Genomic DNA, 22765 nt, shown 5'->3' with positions numbered 1-22765 from the left:
TTATCTTATTGAAACTGACTGGGCTATCTATTAATCCAAATTTTTTTATAGTTCTACTGGTACAATGTATGTTGAGTTGTAAGATTGTATTATGTTAATTTCAATAAATAATGGGTAGTGGTTGGGTATTAAAATAGTTAATTTTTAAAGTTATAGCCAAAACAGAACTATTTTTATGAATATATTGTCAATACATATTCCTCTTACACTATTATTGGATGATCTAGTTGTCCCTATATAAACCCAGTGTAGTAGCCATTTTCTATCAAATTATTTAAAAAATTTTTTTCTAATAGACCACTGTGTTTCATATCAACGTTAAAATAACTAACTATTAAGTGATTTTTAAAGTTTTTACTGCTGGGTAGAAACTTTTCAAAATTTAAAACAAGTTCAGAGCAAGCAAAATCATGACGTCTCTTTATTGCAGATATTTTATGTATTACTTTTAAAATCTAATTTTATGCATGCATATTATTACAATACTGTAAGTTTGCCTGTATAAAATACTCCAGCATGTATTACTTCGTCACTTGAATCGTTCACGTCAACAATGCATTGAAATATGTACTGGTTCTGGATCAGGTACCTGTTGTCTCCAAAACCTATAGTTAACTTAGGTACGGTTTTGAAAAAAAACGATCTAGGTAATGAACCCTAACTTTCGAACGCGTCCTAAGTGAATATAAAAGTAGTGCCAATAACGAAGATCGCCCGAAGCGTCTTTAACGTAATAGAATGATAGAATTAGCTAAAAATCATGATATCCCGAAAATTCTGACTAGCTCGAAAAAAATAAAGTAGTAGTTTTAATATATGGTAAAAAATTGACACAATATTTAACAAGTAAAAATGTCAGTAAAAGCCTCTAAAAAATGAAAAAAATGTCCAAAACATGCTTTTCGTGTCTAGAAAAAAAACCAAAAAATCGAAATTAACAAAATGTTGGGTAAAAAGATGCACATTTTTAATATGAACAAAATAAGCCAGATTGGGTCCAAATTGGTTCAGCCGTTTTTTCACAAATCGCAAAAAACTGCCGTTTTAAGCCATTTTTTCGAAACTCAATAACTCCTGTTCAATACAACATTAAGATCTGAAATTTGGTCACAAGGTAGATATTATTGTTCTTAACGTACACATACATGTTTAGCAAATTTTAGCATGATGGGATTTAAACTATTCACGAACTTCAGTAAAAACTTAAAAAAAGGTCCTCTCCAAAAATATCCATAAAAAAATTGTTAGCCATCATAGGAACATTTTTTAAACGGATTTCTCTTCGTCTATACTAACTCTGAAATTACCTAAAACGCATGCTGGAAGTGCACGTCATCTCCAGGCACCACTGATTCCACTGACCAGAGAGCAAAAGGCCGTTTTTTGCCATCGATTTGTTAGATACTTTTCATCGGTACAAACAAACGGCGTTTCACGTAGCTGTAGAGTAAGTTTAGATAAAGATAAATACGTTTGAAAAATTTACCTATGTTAGCTAAAAACTTTTTTATGGCCTTTTTTGGACAGGACCTTTTTTCAGTTTTTGCTGTGGTTCATAATAAGTTTAAATCCGATCAAGCTAAAATTTTGTGTGTATGTTAAGGACTATAACATCTACATAGTGATTAAAATTAAGCTCTTAATGTTGTATGAAATGCAAGTTATTAAGATCGAAAAAAAAGGCTCAAAATGGCAGTTTTTTGCGATTAAGAAAAAAACGGTTAAACCGATTTGAACCCAACATAGCTCATTTTGTTCGTTATAAAATTGCGCATCTTTTTTATCCAACACTTTTTTATGTGCCATTTTTCGATTTTCTTCTAGATACAAAAAGAATGTTTCAGACATTTTTGCCATTTTTTTGGGGCTCTTGCTGACAGTTCTACTTGTTAAATCATGTGTTAATTTGTTACCATACATTGAAACTACTACCCTATTTTTTTTGGAGCTAGTCAGAATTTTCAGGGTCGAAAAACTAATTCGATCATACCATAACTGTAGTATCGCTAAAATTCATATGCAAATGAAAATACAAAAATCGTAGTAATTAGTATTTTTATGATATCAGTTGTATCTAGGGACTCCCTCAAACGATTTCGATTAAACGTGGCCTGATCTTTTATTGTTTTCCGATTTTTATTGTATGTCACCAATACAACCATGGAACCAGCAGCTGATAAAAATGTTACCTGCCCCAGCCAAGAGAGATACCCAAGTACCGATCGCCGTAGCCTCCACACTGAACGAACAACGAGCTACGCGTACTTATATACAGCACACTATGGTCGACCTTCTCTCTCCCATTGTACTTTGGCGCCGTTGTACCTCTTTTTCTCTCTTCCAGCAACAGCATCGTCGCAGCAGTGTCATAATGCCACTGCGATCAGCAGTCGTATCCGGACTCGTGTTCTGCATACTCCCATTTCTCCTCTACGGTCACCGTGAAAAAAATTTGTTTTTGTTGTGCTCGCGCACTTCGCTAGAACTCGCCAACAGTTATGTGTCTTTGTTCGAAATATATTATTTGCCGTAGTGACAGTTGAGTGGTGAGTTTCGAATCGCCGATTTGTCTTTACTTTCAAGTTCTCCGAATTCGAATTTGAGGAGGGCCAGCCGACCGGAGCTATCAACTTTATATTGCAGTGTACGAGCCATCACCGCAGCCATACGCACACAAACTCGGCCCACGCGTCAAGCTTCATATTAACGTATACACAGCTTTGGATGTGTGCAGCGTTCAAAGATGTAAGTATTGTAATGACAGGAAGATGGTCGTGCGTCTCGCGCTCCGATGGTACTTGAGCTTAGGTGCGTTCGACTCCTTGGACGTGTAAATACGCACGAGATAGTTATGCCATCCAGCTGTCAATCGAACTCCTTTAGTCATAGGCAATTTTTTATCTCGTACCTACACGTTTCCATTATATATCTTTGTTTTTTAACCTGTACGATAAACAAAGGAGCTTATACTGGCCATTTGTTGGTTCTTTTACGTTTCTTTCAAAACTCAAAAGTGGGTCGCCCATAGGCAGACGACCCACAAGCCGAGCAGTGGAAGACCTTGTCCCCGTAGCCGACTAAATGAGAACTTAAGAAGTAGAACTTGTTCCTAGCTTGTATTTTGTCAACTGTGTTTTGAACGAACTCTAATTAAGTCGTGATGCCATTTTGGCGCAATGGCACCAATGGCACCTCTCGACTGTATGAGGCACCACTTCAACACGTCAAACAAAATTTGTTTGCAGTAAAAAATCTCTACAATCATTTTTTATAAAACTCATACATGTACAGTCATACACGTAGGTTATTCGCAGAGTTTGCCAAAGACAGAAAGATCCGAGACAGCTCATAGAGAGACGTAGGAAGTGGTTTCGAGCGACAGTCACATTCAGCGTGACATCAGTGAAAAGATCTGGATTATCAGATCTGAATGAGATAAAGGTGCTTATTTACTCCGAACGCTTGGTTAAGCCAAATGAAAAGGGGGGCGGGAGTTTAGAGTTGTTTGTCCGAAGAAGATCGTGCTTCAAGTGAATGGGGAAGGATGTATATGGGCACCCGCAGTGACGTATGGAGCACTTCACAGTATCCGATAAATATACGTAAATGCGTCGCCAGCGTTTATTGTTCCATATGCGATTGACACTTGGAGCGAAGGGAGCGGTGCTGGACGTATACGTGAGAAACATGCGCTGCAAAGGGGGGAAAAATTATACTGCTCTTCTCGTGCGCACTCTCGGACCAGTTTTTCTCAACTCCGGAGCTACCGATGCACGTACAATATCTGGGTAGACGCTCGTGCTCTTTTTCATGCTTTTGTTTGAGCCGATTAAGCCCTCTTTTACGCTCACCTTGCTCGAGCTCGTTGGTTTACCTGGAATTCTCTTGCTTTTCCATATCGATCCTTCGTATATGTATTGTACTCGTTTTGCGTTAAGCTTTTTCTCCACTACACCTGTGTTGTCTGGACAACTCACTTGACCACACGCTTTCTGTAGTCGAGTATTTCATCGTTTAGCGTTACAAATTGGCGGAACCTATACTTTTTCTTTCGCCCCAAGTTTAGGTTAATTGTGTTGGTACATTTCCAAGCCTGGGCTTCCATTGTTAAGCTCCTTTTTAACGAACACTAAAATTACTCATCCAAACTTTACGAATATTAATTTGGTTAATATTGGAGACAGAAGAAATGAATGTACGAAATTAGTGGTTGTAATTGTTCAAGCGGAGAAAAAAGCTTTTCGAAAAACTTGAAACAGGTGCTCGATGCGAATGAACGTACTCGATTGGAAAACAGAGACCGGGAGACGGAATAAAAGCCACTTGTGCGAGTGCGCGCAAAATGTATTGGTGTATCCATCACGAGGCGAGGGTAAGTTGGAAAGGGGAGATAGTGTCAGCCTCCAACAGGTTTTAATGTCGGTCATGGACCTTTGGAACGGAAACCGCGTGCTTGGAGTAATCTGTATACATACTTATAGGCTATACCAGCACCGAGTCTCAACTGCGTGCTACTGTTACATACCGCTTTTAATGCTGGTGCACTTTCCGTTTACTCGTTGAGTGTGATCGATGCATTCCACCTCAGGGAGGAAATGCGAAAAAGAAGCTCCATTCTAACAACGCACTAGCCTTGATTACTCTGCTTTCTTGCTTGGTACTTGCGGGCTTCATCAACCTTCCGTTGGATGATAATTGCTTTTCAGAAATACTAAAATTTAATACCCATTTTAGGTTGGTTCTATGGTATTTTTTATGCTGTGTGCATTATAATAGTAATGATGTATCTGAATGTTTTAAAAAAGCTCAGATTTAATTATGGAGGTAGCTTTATTTTTATACCACACAACTTAACGGTTAAAAGTCCAGGTATAACTTTTATAAATAAGAAAGAATCAGCTAGAACTTAATTAACGAAGAAATGTAAAAGGGAAGGACATTAATAAATTGTGTACATATAAATTTTTGGATAGTGTAAATTTGTTTATAATTTATTGTGAAAAGTATAAATTGTATTGTTTGTTTTGTCAAAATTAATGTTCCGTGGACTATTTTCATCGCTTTTATTATCATATGCAAGAGACATAAAAAAAAATTCACTAAGAAATATATTCACTTAAAGACTTGCTTCTTTGATACTTTTCAATGCTTTTTGCAATACAATTTTTTGTTTAAAGTTACATAATTACTTGTGCTAAAATAAATTTATTAATTACTGCTTACAACACAGTGCTTAAAAAAAATTGTGAAAAGAAAATCCGTTAAAATTTAAGCTAAAAAATGACCAAGAAAAAAAAGAATCACAGTACCTATTTAAAAAAGTATTGAAATTTTTCTTCTATAGACACTTTAGAATAAACTCTAATATCCGAAATGTATTTCACTTGTCTACAAGAAAAAAAATGTTTTTTTTTATTCTATAGCGAACAGTAATCTTACTTTCATAGTAATGTATATGTAACTTGTTGTACCGTGAGAAAAAAAAATTTGTTTTTATCAATTTAATCTTGTTATTTGGCATATTCTGTCGTTACACTCATATAATCTTAAATAATTAAGACTTCTTTAAAGGGCTGTATAATGTAAAGAAACACTAAATTAAAAATTTCGTAGCTTTTCTTTAACACTTACACAAATAATTGTTTTCATTTTCTAAATTTGAAAACGAGTTGCACTTATGAAGAATATTTGATACCAGTCAATTGTCTATAATTTAGACAGTTAAATTATTAAACATTCAACCTAAAATAAGAAATCTGGTAATTTCAAAAAATACGTTTTTATTATTATTATGATTATTATTATTATTATTATTTATTACTCTACAAATATTTGCATGCCACGTACATTAAAAAATAGTAAAAATATTGTTACTTTCTTTAAATCTTTTTTTTTTTTTTTTAACTTTTACAATTTTTGTTCCAAGTCCATACATGTTAAAGAGATATTGTGAGTCAGTTAAAAATGTCATTTTTAGTCATTTTTAGGCACGACCAATGTATGAGAGTGCCTTATAATTTTGTCAGAGCAAAAAGTTGGTCACGTAGTGTATGTGTAGAAGTATGTGTGTACGTCATCAAGTTTATCGAATAACTCAAGTAATTATAGTCCAAATGGGCTGAAACTTTATTCGTAACTTCAAGTTTAATGTCTCAGCTGATGGTTTACATTTGGACAAGTTTCATCAACAGGAAAAATGTTGACAGCATTTTTAGTGCAGCGCTCTGAGACAAAAAAAACAGTTTTTCAGGGATAAATTTTTTTACATACATTTTACATGTTTGCGTTCAAAGACAGGGTCTTAGATCTCGTTAAAATATATACATGCGAAAACAGCGAAAAAAACAATTTCGTATGTAACAGAAACAAATTCCAATTCTATGACAAAATGTTAAATGAAAAAGTTGTAAGTAGAGCTGATCAAAATAAAACTTTTTTGTACAGTACGTTTTTTTTTTTAAGTGCTGTCTTAACGATTTGATCAACAGACAAAATGTTTAGTATGAAAATTGTAGATCTTCTAAAAATACACTTTTTTGTACTGACCAATTTTATCTATAGTGTTGTTATAAAGACACTTAATACATCGAAAAACGTTTTAAAATGGCTGAAAGAACGTTTGTGAGTTGTAGATTTTGGTAAAATATAATTTTTTTGAATCATACACTTTGCTTTTACCTTACATTGGAATGCAGACGCTCTATAGAGCAAAATAGACGCGAAAATAAAGAAAAAAAAAAAACGTTTTATGCCTATTACATAAATAAATTTCAATTATACAACAAAATATTTAATACAAAAATCGTAGATCTCATCAAAATGAAACTTATTTGTACAGTAATTTTTTTTTTTAAAGTGCTGTCTTAACAATTTAATCAGCAAAAATCGTTTCGAAATAGCAAAAATAGCCAAAAAATTATTTTATGCCATCTAATTTTTGTACAATACACTTTAAGACAAAATTTTTAATACGAAAATTGTATAACTTCTAAAAACATACTTTCTTGTAATGATCCATTTCACCAATAAAGTTATTATACAGACACTTAATATCGAAAAACATTTTAAAATGGCTGAAAAAGCGTTTGTTGGTTAAAATTCAAAGTTAGCATATTGATACTAATACTCAGCTGAATATGATAACGGAGTAGTATAGAATTGAATTATGTTATTCAAATAACCCTTTTTGCTCTGACACTTCATAGATTAGTCGTGCCTTACATGCAAGACATAGTGTTTTGCATAAATTTAGCCGCTTGTCTTTTTTTTTCACGCATCAAACTTTTAAACTATACATAGAAATTCGTAAATTATATGCATACAAGATAAAAAACGACTGTTATTATTGATTTCAAAAAACCACTTAATACATTTAAAAAAATGCCAATACATTGTTGTAGGTATACCTTCTAGAATGATATATATCTATAAATTATAGGTAATTTAGCCGATAGTTTTTAAATATTATATTCATGGTATGTGTCATAGTTTTAGTGTGGGTATGTATATATAAAATGGTTTTTAACTTTTTAAATTTTTTCAAAACCTAATTAAAGTGAATGATCAATAATTACAATTAAAATTATTCATTACCTTGCAATATTGTTTCTTGGCATAAATTTATATACCTGATAGGTGTACCTCCACTATATCTGCTTGAAAAAAAATAAATTTACCATACAGTTACAGGAATCTCTTTTTATACTAAGTAAAATTTAGCTGAGCATCAATAGACATTATGTTTATAAGTGTCAGTAGGTCGTGGACTTGGATAAGGTGAATTTTAAAAAAGAGAATAACATTTTTTGTATTTTTATTCAATATTTACATAGAAAACGTGCAGAAGTTTTTTAATTTTCCAAAACAATTAGTATTTCTTACGACATTTGTAAGATAACTAAAGTTCATTACTTCTTTGTTTTTCAGTTCATCTTATGAACTAATTTATAAAATCGTTTAGTACAATGTGTTATAATCCTTAGAAAAAATTAACAAAAAGTATTACATGAACTTATTTGACAAGAATTAATAAATTAGTTTAGAAAAACATTTAGAACAAAAATTGACAGAATAACACACAAGCTTAGTTTTCTCTGTTGAACTGAAAAGTTTTCTGTTAGTTTATAATACTTTTGATTATCGGCAATAACTGTTGCAATGGATAACGCATTCAATGTAGATTCGAAGGTAAACAAAATTTAGATCGTCAAACTAAAAATTTTTTTGCAAAGCTTATGGCAAAAACTGTTTGTCCAAATCAAGCATAACTAATTATTACAAATAATTTTTAGTGAATGGAAAAATAGTTTAATTATTACAGTCAAACAAATAGTTTGCGTTGCGATTCAACTACTTAACTTGTTATTCAATACATTCTTTAGTGAATTTTTTTATTTGTATGTATTTAAATAATTGAACTGAGACGTAAAGGAAAATCGTCAAGTACTTAAGTAAACCCCAAATATATATGTATGTGCTTTTTAACGAAAATATTAGCGCAGGAAAATTATACAGAACATTTAATTATTAACGTAGCGCAGCGATCGATTTTCTAGTCAAGTTCACGGCTTCCGGAAGTTTAAAATCAAGTCGGTTCATTTCTGCTTTAAAAAAATAAAATTTTAATCTTTTGAAGAAAAATAAAATGACCACAAAATTATAAATGAATTAATCACTTCAACAAACGCTACTGGATAATTTAATGATATTATTAAAATATAATGTGATTTTAGTAACACTCTTTCAAACACGAAGTTTGAGATAATTATAGTAGATGAATCGATTGACATGTAGATCCCTGATAAGATAAGCGCTACTCTGTAGTTCACGTGTCCCCATGACCTTGAGACAAACTTTGTCTCATAGTGTATCTGTTACATTTTATTTTACTCTAATATTTATTTAATCAATAATATTTTAGATTGACAAGCCTATAGTTATTATCATATATTTGAAATGTGGATACATAAATATTTATAGTAGTGTAATGTGTGTACATCAACAATTTTCTTCACAATAAATAATATCATGACACAACCAATATGATAAGTTGAAATCAGTATTGAATTGAGCATATTCAAAGCATAATTATACGGACAAGCATAGATAATATGGGCTTGATGAAGGAGCCATGTGTTTTTATACGGGACTTCATTTACAGAACCAAAAAAATCTATCTTTGGTCTATGAATAAAAACTGTTTATTATTGAATTTTTTAAGTACCTACATAATTTCCATTTAAGTGAAGCATATTAGGTTATTAACTAACATTTACTTGAATTGTAATAAAATTATTTTACGTATCCGTTATACTATGTGAGATTTGAAAAATTACTGTCTTACGAAGCACAATGTACAAGTCATCTACCTTTTCTATGTCACAGTAATTTATTACATAATTATTTTATCTGCAATTTACATGTTTCTTTTTCCCAGGGCGTCTAAAATAAAGCATTACAAATAAGACATAACATACAAATAGTTTTGTGTGCAAATGTTGTGAAAAATATTGTTTCCTGGCTTGGGTGCTAATGAATGCTTATTATTCAGAATAGTTTTGCGCTTGCTTTGATGGAAATATGACACTAAGTATGAAAATTGCCCTTCTGCAATAATAGAAAACATATAATTTTTGACATCTTTTCCAGTAATTCATCAGATGAAATTATTTTGTACTTTTTAAACTCAAAAAATAAAACAAGAAATGAAAAAAAAAATAAATAAAACAAGAAATTAAAAAAAAAAAAAAATAATAAAAAAATTAAAAAAAAACAACAACAAACCAGGGGGGATAAATGGGTCATGGGACCCACGGTAAGAACGAAGTTCTTTGAACATGACGAGTATAAAAACACAATTTCTCAGGTAACAAGGGGGTCGCCAGACCCATTGAAAGAACGAAGCTCTATAAACGTTAATACTGCATTCATGTAGTTCACTAAACAAAAACTTGAAAAACGAATAAAAAAATAAAATAAAAAAAATAGTTCAGTACTCACGATGGTTGAACTTCGTGAGTACTGTATTTATGCACGACGTTCTCACGAAGTTCAACCATCGTGAGTACTGAACTATTTTTTTTATTTTATTTTTTTATTCGTTTTTCAAGTTTTTGTTTAGTGAACTACATGAATGCAGTATTAACGTTTATAGAGCTTCGTTCTTTCAATGGGTCTGGCGACCCCCTTGTTACCTGAGAAATTGTGTTTTTATACTCGTCATGTTCAAAGAACTTCGTTCTTACCGTGGGTCCCATGACCCATTTATCCCCCCTGGTTTGTTGTTGTTTTTTTTTAATTTTTTTATTATTTTTTTTTTTTTTTAATTTCTTGTTTTATTTATTTTTTTTTTCATTTCTTGTTTTATTTTTTTTCATATTTCATTTTATTACATTTTTTTTCATTTTTTTGTATTTCCTTTATTTAATTTCTTTCTTATTTTCATATTTAATCTTTTTTTTTTCATTCCCTTTTTTTTCATATATCATTCTTTTTTTTTCATATTTGATTTCATTACTTTTTTTTCATTCTTTTGTATTTCCTTTATTTCTTTTTTTTATATTTTTCTATTTATATTCATTCTTTTGTTTTTTCTTTTTTTTCATTTCTTTTTTCATATTTCATTTCATTATTTTTTAATATATTATTTTATTTGCTCAAATTTCATTTAATTTCATTATTTCTTTTTTTCATATTTCATTTTTTCATATTTCGTTTCTTTTTTTTCCATATTTTATTTCATTACCTTTTTTCATTTATAACAGTAATTATTAGCATTACTGTAATGCAAAAAAAACCTCAGGTTTAATGAAAATACAAATATTTAATGCGTAATAACGCGCCTTATTGTATTTAATCTACATAACCATATTTATGCTAATTAAATTTTTTTTTTTTTTTTTTTTTTTTTTTTTTTTTTTTTTTTTTTTTTTTTTTTTTAGATGTATTATTTAGAAAACAAATACACAATTTATAAAACAAATTCATAATTGAATGTATTATCAGTGAATACATTTAAAAATGGAATGTTATAGTTACGAATTACACGATAAGTACAAGAAACCGACTTCTATAGCCGGCAGCGCTCGTAGCAGAGTGGGTAAGGTATAGGACTCACATGCAGAAGGTCGAGGGTTCAAATCTCTTTATTGGAAAATGTTTTTTTTTTTTTTTTTTTTTTTTTTAGAATTGTAAAAGAAAAAAAAATTCAAAGTGAAAGAAAAATTACTGTGGGGAAATAGAATTAAAATTTGTTAAAAAATTAATTGCTTGGGAGTGTGAGGTGGAATGGTGGGTAAAGGTGTGCAGAAGAGTAACACGGCACGGTTGACAGATATACATATATAGTTAGGAGAGGGGCAGTGTGTAGAGAATACTTGGTGAGGGGGGACGGGGTGAGGGGAAAAACTTGAGAGGAAGAGATTTCTGATTCAAAAAAAAAAAAATCTGTCGGTTTTAAAATTCCAGCCCCCCGAGTAACGCGACATAAAGAACTTCGTTCTAAAAATGTATGAAATATAACTTTTTGTACACACGTAGTGCATCAATTAAAAAATAGATTTTTGCAATAGGTATCTTACATTGTAAGCTTCATGATTGCCATCGGTATTTATAGTAACTACCCCCAATTTCTTAATACTTGGTCCGCGTCATATTTTTCTTACATTCATTCTATTGGCAAACCGTAGAACATCCATTTATGAAACGAAAAATACAACAAAAACCAAACACAGTTGCACCAAATGATAACTGAGCTCATATTGACGCTCGTGATTTCGTGATTACTCAATTATTACCAGTCAGTGCGAATCGGTAACGTATACGTTACATGCCGGAAGTGATTCACTCGTCTTTTTTCGTTTATCGTTGAAATACACTACTACTACATTCATAAATCCCCAGTGCTCTGTCAATTATACTCTCCGAGTTGTTGCACACAGCACGTTTGCATTTTATCTTCATCTTCTGAGCCGTGTACGTTGTTTATTACCTATAGCACTACACTTGGAAGTGGACTTAGTCACGCGTCTTTTGTATCTGCCGTTGGTTTCCGATTGGCCTGTGAAATCTCCAGAATTTTTTTTTCTAGAGTAATTGTTGGGTACTAGGAATGCTGGCTCATAAATAATACGACGCGTGTACGAATATGCGTTTCTAAAGTAAAAATTTTGCGATCCATTTGAACCGCTAACACGTGGATGTTTTGGGTGTGTTCTAGCTTATGCTACCGATAAGGTTGTGTGGCTCATGTTACTCAAGAGTTTCATGGATTGCGATTTATGTCACGGCCTACATCTGTTTTTTAAAATTATTTCCTACTCTCTCAATTGAAAATATTAAAAAACAACTGTTTCAGAGTCATTTGCCCGCCGTTCTGCGAATAACAAAAATTAAAAATATTAAAAATATTGAAATTGAATGAAAAAAAACTTTATGAAAAAAAAAAAAAAAAAAAAAAAAAAAAATAGTAAAAATAGTAGTCTTCGTCGGATAAGTGCCATCGTCTCTGGGGCTATTTCGTGGCCCGAGGGACGTAAGGTAGTCACGGAGCGATGTCGTTTATGTGGCGAATGCTATTTTTCTTACTGAGGGCACACCAGCCTCTCAAAAACGCCCGAGGTAGAAAAATTATTATTGATGGTCGTGTAGCGGTTATTATTTTTAATGCTCTCTCTCAGCTTCTTATAAAAAGGGAAAACAAAATACACGATTTTGTATCTTATTGTTGTGGCATTTTTCATGACATCTATCACTTTGGGAGTACCACAAATTTTTCAAATTATTATTTTATGCAATAACATTGCATCGATGCAGATCATTTGACAAGATAAATATCATGCGGGGGTGTGTAAAATATTTTATAAGTCTCTTTATGTCATCACCTCTTTATTTTCATTTTTATAAAAAAGATTTTTTTTTTCGTTTCGTGTCACTATCACAACAGTTCCAACAGAAAATATTTTCACGATTTAATTCAATTTAATACTTACAACTATGTAACAGTAGTTCAATATCAAGTTTCAAGTATAGGTCGTTACGTGAATTAAAATTCCTTGCGTTTAAAAACAAGGAGGCGGTGGTAATAAAGATTTACGGGTTATTTTTATGTTTATACAGTATTACGTAGAACTACTTGACACTACTCTTGTAGAAATGCTAGTATGCTGATTCTAATAATGAAAATTAAAGCTCAAATTAAAAATTCTTTCGTACGACGACTATATTTTTGATTATCCATGGAGTTTTTTATAGTTCAATAATTTTGAAAAAAAAAAAAAAAAAAACGAAATGTAGGTACAAGCATACAGACAATTGCAAGGGACTTTTCATTTTTTTCAATCTTTAAAAAAAATGGACTTATCCTATCAAGATTTTTGTAGCACATTTATTAAAGTAGTCGGAAAAATAAAAGATAAATATCTAACATTCTGTACATTTTAAAAGATATCTTGCCACATCAATAGAGCTCATTTATTTATCGTGTAATTCATTAAGACAGATCACATGTATTGCTTGGTGGGATTTTTTAAAAGTCAATTTCACTGATTTGTAATAACAAAAGGTTTACATTGTGATCATGATCCGAAGTACCTGATATGATTTCATTTGTTTGTCCTTTTAAAAGAAATAACCAGACAAAATTTGTATTTAATTATAGTTACTATGAAATAATAAAATTAAATTATGCGTTATGTATTTATACCTTAATGCTTTTGTAACTATCGTGATACCTTCATGGCACAAACGTGCCTAATATAAGAAATATTTTTTAACTTTTACTAGTTAATGTACATTATGCAATCCCGGCAATCCACATCAAAAATTGCCTAAGAGAAGAATATACACAATTATCGAAAACGTAAAGATTTCATTGGTAAGACAAATTGTTAGCTAAATCTTGTTTTGCTTAAAAATACTGGTATGTCGTAGAGGCTTTTACCAATTTCTGTGCGCCTAAGCCATTTTAAAATACGTTAATTTTAGTAATATTTAATTTTGAGTCCAGTAAAATTGCATAGGTGCATTGTTACTTTACGTTTATTATTTTATTAGAGTATCAGATAGTCTGGTAAGAAGTTGGCATAATGTTTCTCTAATTTTTTAGTAAATAATTTAAATTTCTATGGATGGAAATCTTATATCGATTTGACTTAAAAAAAAAAAAAAAACGCTTTTTGTGTATTAGAGTAATTTACTGTTGACATTCTCATGAAAGATCACAAAGACCAGAAGTATCACTTTTAAGCAACACAAAAGATATAATTTTCAACAGCAAGTTAACCAAAGGAATTTTCGCTCACAAAAATACTCATAAACGGCCCTTGTTTTGATAAGTTATCTAACAACCAGCGGAAACATTGACCGCACATTTAATAAGTAGTTTTATTTCATTACCAAAGTATTTCTGCAGATTAAAACTGATGTCGAATCGTGCGAAATTTATTCTTCTATTATGTTTAATTGAACTAAGTAAATGACTGATATTCTTTCTTAAACAAAAAAGAACGTTTAAATGAAGAGACTAGCTTAATTTCTTTTAAAAATCTGATTTAAGTAATTTATTTCATTTGATTAAATGATATTGAAGTGTTATTCAGTACTGATAGCGTATGTAATAATTTTAATGTATTTCTGTTGGACTTAAATAATCAAGATCTTTGGTCAAAGATTCTGACTGCAAAAATAATATTTCCATGATGTATAACAAGAGATATTGCTTATCGAATTCACATCGTATATATAAAGTGCTCAGTCAATGATTTATTACATAAAAAAGTTTTTATTGTATTTTTAGAATAAATGTTCATTAGGCGAACACATTTTTTCAATTCAAGTCGTTTTCTTGATTTTCCATCTCGCGAAATGTAACCACTAATCCATTAACGTGATATTTCAATACTAGCTTCTACTCCTTTCGTAGTTAACAACAAGACATACCTTGATCTGTCCTTGTAAAGATGTACTAGTGAAACGTAAGTCTGTACAATAGTTTTAAAGTTTGCATTATGCAAATTAAAGAATTATGTTCTTCTTAGGGATCATTTACTGCAACATTGCTTGTTGCCGCTCATTCATATTGTTGGTATAAGCAATCCCTTGCAAACTTCAACTAGAGTTAGTTATGAAATAGTTTTTTAGTGACTCGGTAAAAGAATTAACGATGATTCCAGATCATATTTATTAAACATGTGAAATGTGAGTACTTGCCAAGTTCATTCAAAGGAATATAGTACACGTCTGTCCTAAAAATGGAGAACAAATATTTTATCTGTGCCGAGTCATTGATCTGCCCTGAAGTAGACCAGCTGAGTTTTTATTGCCAGATCAGAGGAAAATTGATGGCCAATCGCAGAGCTGGCAGCTCTCGACTGCCATGTCCAGGCAGGAAATTTTGTAATTGCAGCTCCAGCACGTAACTGTAAGCAAAGAGCTCGATAGAAGTTTGTCTTTCGTTTCATTCAGATCGACGACCGATATTGTATCTCAAAACAGGAAATGGAACACCACTTGTGCCAATCTTGACACTCGCGTTGTGCCAGTGGACGTTTCGCGTGGCAGCTTCTCACTTTCCAACTCTGCGCACTTGGAGCGAGTGTTCTCTTTTGATAAGCGCACTTTGGTTGTTAAATGTACTGAATACCATGGTTTAACAACTAAATATTGGTTATACCACTTGATTTCCAACTTTTATTTGGCCTTCTACTTGACCTTATTTTGGTCCTTTATGACCTAATTCTTCCTACCGTGTATGGTGACGTTTTTTTGAAATTCTTTCCTTCAGCTCTTGAAAGTGACGTGATTTAAAGTAAAGAATTTTCAGATAACTTTTTACAATTTTAAAAAGACGCACAATCGTCTTAGTAGATTTTGTTCAGCACAATATTGCGTCAAGAGACAAACATCTCTTTTGTTCGAAAACAATATCAACTGAGTTTTTAGAGAAACTTGCATTTGCACAACAACGTGACAAACTTGCCGGGTATTAAATTACGAGGTTTTCTTACATGATGCACTTTCATCATTTTTTTGTTACTATAGACAAAACATATTACGACACAATGAGAATTTCGCTAATCATTACACACGATTTACTAAGTAGTAGTTCCAAGAGAAAATTTTTTATCATTCTTGACTCTCAACTGTACAAATATACACATGCGTTTACATTAAAAAAAAACTTTTTCAACCTTACGTTTTAAGCACTAGATCGTTGAATACTCAATATTCAAAAATCCTGTAGCATCTACATTTAAAAAAAATCTCACTGTAGTGATATACTTTGTCACTATTGGAGAGATAAGTAAATTATTTCACAGTTACCGTGCAGCAGGGGGGGAAGAAAGTTTTTCTTTGTGTTTGTAATGACGCATCATGAAAAACAGCATCAGTCACTCGCGTTTCGCGTCGAGCATTTCTTTTTGTCTTTAATGAACGTTGTTGGTTTGTCAATTGCTCACTTTGATTCCCAGAAAAGCTCATTTTTTTTGAAAAAAAATAGTTATCTGTCATTTTCATTAATCGTGTATGCATCTTTTTTTCCGATGAAAAGAGATTCGTTACCATCATGCATGATTCATGAGTAGTAGCCTTGGCGACAAACCGATTTCTCAAAAATCCAACAGCAATAACAACAAATATCTAATCTTTCGAGCTTTCCTTGCACAAATATTGGTAGGGAAATACTGTTTCGCTTCGGAATATCTCAGAGATAAACGCTGAACCTAGTAATTTACGTAACTCATGCATAAACACTGAAAAAAGTGAATGAGCAAGATATCTCAAACGAGTAAGCCGAAATGTTCGTATTTTCATTAATTTTCGTCAAAGTTTTAGAGAGAGAAGATTCACGTTTGGTGTAAGAGCTAATGATTCAAAATGGACAATTGAGTTCATAAAATGTTTGTGACCTTCATTATTTTAAAACATTTTTTTTTTTATGACTTTCTTCGATAAAAATTGAAGTATATAAACGTTATCCATTGCATTTGTACATCCATAATGAAAAGTTCTAATAAGCTTTATATCGTTCGAATGTTTATGTTCCAAAATTTGAGTTAGTCTAGTAGAAGAGGATTAAAAATCTGCAAGCTCATGTCTAAGACATGGATGTCCATCGAGTGAAATAAATTTATGACGATGACCCATTTACAACCGCGTTAACAGTTTATGTATGGGTACTTGTGCCGCATCAAGCGCATCATAGCAGTCACATGATACGATATAACAGTACCACGTCCTCATTAGGGGAAGCAGATTGTGGTGAAAGTGGAGCTGTTATCGAAGACTCCAGGGCCTCGTACGTACGGGGAAAAATATCTTTGTACGATTGATCATTTTATAATATTTTTTTTTCCTGATATGGAAAACTATGTGGTTGTGATTTCTCTTTTGGACAAGAAAATTCCAAACAATGAACTCTGCATGTATTATTGTATTCTTTACTTAACAAAGAAATTACTAAAACAGTACACAAACGAAAAAACTCTTTTATAACAACTTTTTTTATCTTTGCTACTCGTTGAACCATGAACCGCCATGAATGAACTTTGAGCTGAATTTAATTCGTCATTCGTGTGTACTGTGATTTTCTCGTGCGCACATCCAAGCAAGTATTTATCTTGATGGGATAATGTTGCGACTGTACTCCATTATCCAGTTTAAACTTTCTCGATCACTCAGAGACGCGGATGTGGGTGTTTTTATTGACAAAGCTGCTCTTTATTTTCGATGGTGCTTGTTTTTTATTCTCTCATTTTGATTCATGCGATCTCGAGATTTTTTACAGAGCTACATTCGTTGGCCAACCAACAAATGAATTTATCAATGACTTAGTTTGACAAATACAGCTCGCTACGGCTCTAATGAAAAAAAAAGCAATAGAATAATTCTAGGGCTGGTCATCTCATTGATAGATGTGGGCTTCCTTTTTACCTACCTTTTAAAGCGCACAACATCTTTAAAACGTAAAAACAAATGTTTTTTTGTAACTTTACAACGTTGTAAATAAAAAAGTCGTGACAATATTTGAAAAATGTTGATTAGATGTGTAAAATTTCTACTTTTTTTCGTCTTCCTTTGAGCCCTTTTTTATTGTAGTTATCGACGTTGTCACACCTGGAGTATGTCCAACCAAGGCAAGCACAAGAAGAGTCCCCCAAGCCTTGCTTCGTTGGTTCCTCTAACCTGGTGCTTGTGCTTTTGCTCTAGTAACATGTACCATCGCATTTACGAGATCTACTATTTCGATGACTTTTTAGCCAAATTAGATGGTAACACCTAGATGACAACACCTAAAATGGAGAACCAGGTTATTGGTACGGTAGTCTCACGATTCTTAAAACGAGTAAAATTGAATATAGTTAAAATTATCATGAAATACCCTAACTCCTTACGATTGGTGTTGTCCTTAAGATAGTACCACCCTAACCAGCTACCACAAGTTAATTCATGCAAATGGAGGTTAAAAGTCGTTTTTAATCCCCAAAAAGTAGTGGACATTTTTTAAACGTTTTTAAAACTACATTACGACTTTTGTCACAATAATGTGCTGGTATGGGAATAAACTTTTGTCAAGTATTTCATGATACTAGAGGTACGGAAACGTGGCAATTTTTGACTACACCTACCATTTTTCAAAAAATCTTCGTTGTAAATGTGGGCTCCATTTCAACCTACTGTTGCATTTAAATACCGCACCGTAACGAACGTGAAAGCACTACGTATTTGCAGTGTAAAGCTCTTCCAAAGTGCAACATATATCGCCAGTGAAAGGTATTTGTAGACATGGAAATCTGACGTGCAAAGCAACTCCGGAAAAACTGCGTTTGCACCTCTGCTTGCACGATCACACGCATATATCCATGAAGTACAATTGGAGAACAAAAAAGTCGAACTATAAAAAATTGCAAGCTCAACGTAGTCATTTTCATGTCACGGATTAGCAATCACCTGGACTTCCTAAGAAAGTAAAACGACACGACAATCGAATGCCTTCAGTGGCTGTCCGCGTACACATATGCTCACGTTGCAATATTACATGACGAGCAGAGAAACGGACTCGTTCCAAGAGCGGCTGTCCGGTTGAGAGACTACTCGTATCCTCAAGGACTTGAGCGTCTCGTATATATGCACACTGCGCACGTAATTCCATCGTAAACTGCGTTTGTTGCACATTCCCGCGTTTCGCGATGTCTTTCTTTGCTTTGTAAGCAAAATCACGCGAGTGTTACTCAAACTGCTTATTTGCGTTGGCGTTCGGGATAGGAGGTATAGAAATGAAATGTTTAGTTTTAATTCTCCCTCTTTCGGGTGTTGTTGATTGTGACGAGTGTGAGTGGTAAATAGTTTGATTTTTGGCGAAAGATTGATTGTATTTGAAGTTACATGGTAAGAACGCTTTTTTTGTTTGCATGGATTTTTCGTACCAAAGCAAATTTGTTTGTTCTTGTCGAGCAACTTTTCTTCGTGATTTTTTGTACATCGTCTTTGCTGTACCTAGAAAAAAAAGACATGATCGGTATTCATCATTATTTCTCTTCAACATTATTCCTCAGCTCTCAAAGTTACTTGACCAACAACAGCTTCAAATTTTATTGTTTATTAGTTTACTTACTTCAATAAATCAATTAAAGACAAAACGTGTAAATTTTCAGAGTTCTTATCAACAATCACAACTTCAACTTGTGCTTCTCGGTTGTACCCGTAATAAAAAGTAAACAATTATTGTATAATATATTTATTCGTCTATTAATACTATCATACAATGATAAAAAAACTTATACGAATCATAAATAACAGCAGGGAAGAGCGTTGAAATTATCGGGAATCCAGCACTGTGATGTTTACTAAAGATAAATGTATACCTTTTCTTTATCTCATCACTTTCCTCCTTACTGCGAACAGACAACATCATGGGTAGGGACCAAAACATTATTATCGTTCGTAAGCTCTCAGAAAATGTAGTGATAAAATTTTTGTAGATATTGTACCCAAAGTTTTGCATCCACTTAAAAAACAATTAACTAGGCCATTTCAATAGTGACAGGCGTTTAGAGGTTCTGCACATTTTCAATAATAGAGTACTACAAGTTCAAGCAAACGTGCACTTTTATTTTACGTTCTGATGTAGATATAAAACTCGTCTATCAATAATTTAAGCTTAATTATATATTTTTACGCAAACAATAACAAAAAAATTACATTCAATTAATTGCTTTGACGATAAATCGGTGCAAAGCTTAAAGTTCACGAGGGATCAGCGTGTCACATTAGTCAATAAACCAAGGATGACTATCTCTGTCTCTTGTTTCCTGTGACTCAGTCGCTCTATCTGAACTCCAGGCCTTCGTTTAAAGCTTTTTTTCATAGAGTAGATGAACCCAATCTGCGCCTTTTATTTTTAGCACAGTAGCATGGGAGGGTCTTTTGCCTTCGGGCGTCGATTATACAGTGAAGTAATGTAAGAGCGAGAGTTTCATCCCGTTCAAAGCTTCCGAGGCGCTATACTTATTGGCATCAAACATCAAAATACCTCAAAAAAGTGGTTCTGCCTTTCGAATGTATTTAAAAAAACTATGCGCATACTTTTTTTTATTCTCTTAACTATAATTTTTTCGAAGCTTTTCTTGGCTCACTTTAAAAACGGAATACACATTCAAAAATAGCTTATTGGTAAAGTAAATCTCCATGCTGAAGTTGTAGATGTGCTTGAAAAATATGTAGACATTTTTTAATGGGACATAAAAACGTGAGAATCTTTGTGAAATATCGCATTATTTAGTCCGCATATAAAAAAAGTCTTCCTCTCACCCATAAGAGAAAATAATAAGTTCTTTGTTATTACATACAATGGAGAACTATCGGAAAAAATAAAAAATCATTTTAAAAAACATAATAAACGAATAACATTTAATTCTGATTAAAGTTTACGAACAATCATAAAAAACAATAAAGATAAAACAGAAAAAAGAAATAAGTCTGGTGTTTACGAAATTGATTGTGGATCTTGTGATAAAAAGTATATAGGACACATGGCCAAAGCTTTTAAATATAGAATAAAAGAACATAAAAATGCTTAAACAAACATATTAGATAGTTCTAGTTACGCTAGCCATGTAAATAATTGTAATCATGCTTACAATGATAATTTTAGAATTCTGCATACATTTGAAAAAGGCTAAAAGTTGGATTATTTAGAAGCATTACAAATCAATAAGTTGAAAAATTCAGACGTATTGTTGAATGGCTAAACCATCATACCTCACCTTTATTAAATTTAGAATTCAATGAATGTGTTTATTGACCATGTGTGTATCGTTTGCTGTTATTAAACCGAAAGATGTGTACGCCTGTGTGTATTTTCATCATTTGGTGTACTATTTATATTAGTCTTGTACATACGTCTGAGAAGATCGGCTATTAAATAAAAAAGTCAATCATTTAATTATCCTAATAAATAAGTCGCCTGTATCTTTTGTCTTCACTTAGAAATAACTTTTCGAGTACAAAAAAAAAATTTTTACAGCTTTCAAAAATTTAGACAGGTGCAGGTCTTTAGGCATACTTAAATAAAATTAAATAACTTTACAGTTGATGTTTTTTGAATGAATTTTATTACGTTTTGTTTGAAATCAACCTCTTATTGGACGTATACATTTTTTACTTAAATGCCTACAAAAAAAAAGTAATTCACTTGTTTATTAGAACTTAATCATTGGGTTACCAAAAGGACTTAAAAGTTTATGTACTCGTACTCAAGTTATTTTTTTATTACTTTATATACATAACAACTTTCAAACAATATTTTTCAAGACATAAGTGTAGTTGTAAAGAACAATTTGTAAAAAATTCAATTCAGAATGTTCTTAATGCCATGATAGTGAAATTAGTGTCAAGAATAATAGCAGTTAGAAAAACGAATTAGTTCAATGATCTCGAGTTGCAATTTATTCTTCATACTCATCACATCATGAAAAAAGTTTATAACTCTTTAGCGCATACTACGCGTATATGTATAACGGCAAACTTTTTTTTATTAACTAAATACATATTTCTGAGTTATATTGTCTCATTACGCATAGGTTATCTGCGTCAATAAATTACTGTTTACGAAATTCTCTTTCCCTTCCATATTCCCATGCTCTATTCGGTATAAATGGTATGATTCATTCACATTTGTTTAATACGTACTGACTTGAACTATCTAAGTTCAATAAAGATTATGCTTTTAATTAACTTATTTATCAGTATGAGAGATGCTGGGAAATTATCGAAAACTAATTACCAACTCAATAATGGGGTTTCTAATGACAACAATATCTTTTCAATGTTACAGGTCTAAGATCACGCTGGGGATGACTGATGGAATTATTGTTTTCAATGAAGACTAGAGAAAAAACTGGGCATTCAAATCAAAAATTTTGTCATCAATAAAGTAAAAAATGAAGACCTTAACTGCACTAGCAATCTACGTAGTAGCTGTACTATATTTTGGAGACACAAACGCTCTTGAGGGTCCAAATGTTTGTACGAGACAAGAAGCGTAAGTTATTATACAGCTTAATATATGTGTGCATGCCATATTTTCAATTACAGATTAATCATATTTATTTGTATATTCTTTTTTATTTCAGATATACTGTGACCGTTAAGGTTTCCGTACAAAAGCCATACACCGAGAGACAAAGATCCTTTTGCTTCAACGCTCCCCCGATATGTTCTAAGTACAAGATTAGCTTCAAGACCGTCTTCAAAAACGAAGTCAGTT

General features: G+C 32.1%; 1 protein-coding gene across 4 annotated transcripts in view; it reads left to right on the top strand.

The window, feature by feature from the left end:
- The first annotated feature begins 2377 nt into the window (after positions 1 to 2377).
- The window catches only part of drpr (multiple EGF like domains draper), a 37132-nt gene continuing 16744 nt past the window's right edge, over positions 2378 to 22765 (top strand). For all 4 annotated transcript variants that reach the window (XM_014358604.2, XM_089590903.1, XM_089590902.1 and 1 more), the window contains exons 1-3: positions 2378 to 2745; positions 22334 to 22540; positions 22632 to 22758. In XM_014358604.2, coding sequence (XP_014214090.2) covers positions 22440 to 22540; positions 22632 to 22758 — 228 coding nt within the window. In that variant the 5' untranslated portion in view covers positions 2378 to 2745; positions 22334 to 22439. The remainder of the gene's footprint in view (positions 2746 to 22333; positions 22541 to 22631; positions 22759 to 22765) is intronic.

Source organism: Copidosoma floridanum, unplaced genomic scaffold (genome assembly GCF_036245765.1).
Source record: "Copidosoma floridanum isolate Cflo_tuat_1 unplaced genomic scaffold, Cflo_Japanese_pri ptg000013l, whole genome shotgun sequence".
Lineage (NCBI taxonomy): Eukaryota > Metazoa > Arthropoda > Insecta > Hymenoptera > Encyrtidae > Copidosoma > Copidosoma floridanum.
This window is presented reverse-complemented; position numbering and strand designations above follow the sequence as displayed.